We start from the raw sequence: 1,400 nt of genomic DNA, 5'->3' as shown, positions 1-1,400 counted from the left end.
TATATATATATATATATATATATATGTATGTATGTATGTATGTAAGTATGTGTGTGTGTATGTGTGTGTGTGAAAATTCAAGCTTACATGTAAAAAAGCAATACTTCAGTCAAGCAATACTATAGTCAAATATTCTAGAAAAAGAATGCTAATAATTCTATTGAAACCATCAACTATCAATAAGACTTTCGGAGCATTTACATATATTCCACACGAATCCTACCTATTTAATCATTTACATATCTAGCACCTAAACTTTCATGTTTACATGCATAGCCCTCAAATCATTAACATCACATCATATATTTCACCATTCCTAAAGTTTCAAGATGTGAAAAACACATTTTCATGCATAGGGTCATCCAAGCTGTTAGATATATGTAAATACATGAAAATAGTGTGATATTTATGTAAAATTTTCAATTTTCAACAAAGTGATGCATATTTCCATAGGCGTCCAATGACAGGGTGCCACGTGGCAACCCGGGCCCGAATCGTGTATGTCAGCGGACCTAAACTGCTACGTGGCTCCCTGTTATTGGACACGTGATGCAAATTTGCATCAGTTGTCTTGATGCAATATGGTGGAAGAAGAAGAACCACCAAAAATAAAGGAATTAAGGTCGAAAATGAAATAATTCTTACTGATAATCGTGGTTCTGAACATTTCTTGCAGTGTTCTTATCAAACTCTGATAGCCATCTTGAGTCAACAAATCTAATTTCCTCCCAATTGGAATTCCTTCCATATATACCTTCACAAATAAGTTTTCTGTATTTTGATTTTGCATTTCTATCCTGTTTATAAAACAAAAGAGATCAATAATGCAAAATATTATGTCTGAATGTTCTGACATGCTTGTGTTAGGATAAGATGACATATATATGATATATTAATACATAAATGCTGAAAAAAATAAATTTTGGATTAATTTTTGTGCTCTTAATCATCTTTTTTTAATCATCTTTTTGGTGTAAGCGTTAGATATGTAAATACATAAGAATTGGGTGGTGCGTAGGGCTGTCAAAAAAGCTCGTTATTATCGAACAGTTCGTGTTCGGTTCATCAATGAGTTCGTGTTCGATTCGTTTGATAAGTAAACGAGACGAACGTGAACAATTTTTTTTCGTTCAGTTAGTTAAACGAACCAAACACGAACAGTGATGCGTTCGTTCGTGTTCGAATCGTTAAAATAATTATATATAAATAATATATGATATTTTTAAAAATTAAAATTTATGAATTATAATATATAATAAACTAATAATAATAATATATTAATATTCTATATTAGTAATATTCTAATATAAATATTATATATTTATATAATATTAGTTATATAATTATATAATATATTATTTATATATATTAATATTAGGGATGTCAAACTGGCTCGTCGT

General features: G+C 29.4%; 1 protein-coding gene across 1 annotated transcript in view; it reads right to left on the bottom strand.

The window, feature by feature from the left end:
- LOC110027477 (auxin-responsive protein IAA4-like) overlaps positions 1 to 1,400 on the bottom strand; it is an 18,419-nt gene that overhangs the window by 16,515 nt on the left and 504 nt on the right. Inside the window, exon 2 of the mRNA XM_020728968.1 lies at positions 646 to 797. Within this exon, the coding sequence (XP_020584627.1) occupies positions 646 to 797 (152 nt within the window). The remainder of the gene's footprint in view (positions 1 to 645; positions 798 to 1,400) is intronic.

Source organism: Phalaenopsis equestris, unplaced genomic scaffold (assembly GCF_001263595.1).
Source record: "Phalaenopsis equestris unplaced genomic scaffold, ASM126359v1 Scaffold000002, whole genome shotgun sequence".
Lineage (NCBI taxonomy): Eukaryota > Viridiplantae > Streptophyta > Magnoliopsida > Asparagales > Orchidaceae > Phalaenopsis > Phalaenopsis equestris.
Note: the sequence above shows the minus strand (reverse complement) of the source record. Positions and strands in the feature narration are given on the sequence as shown.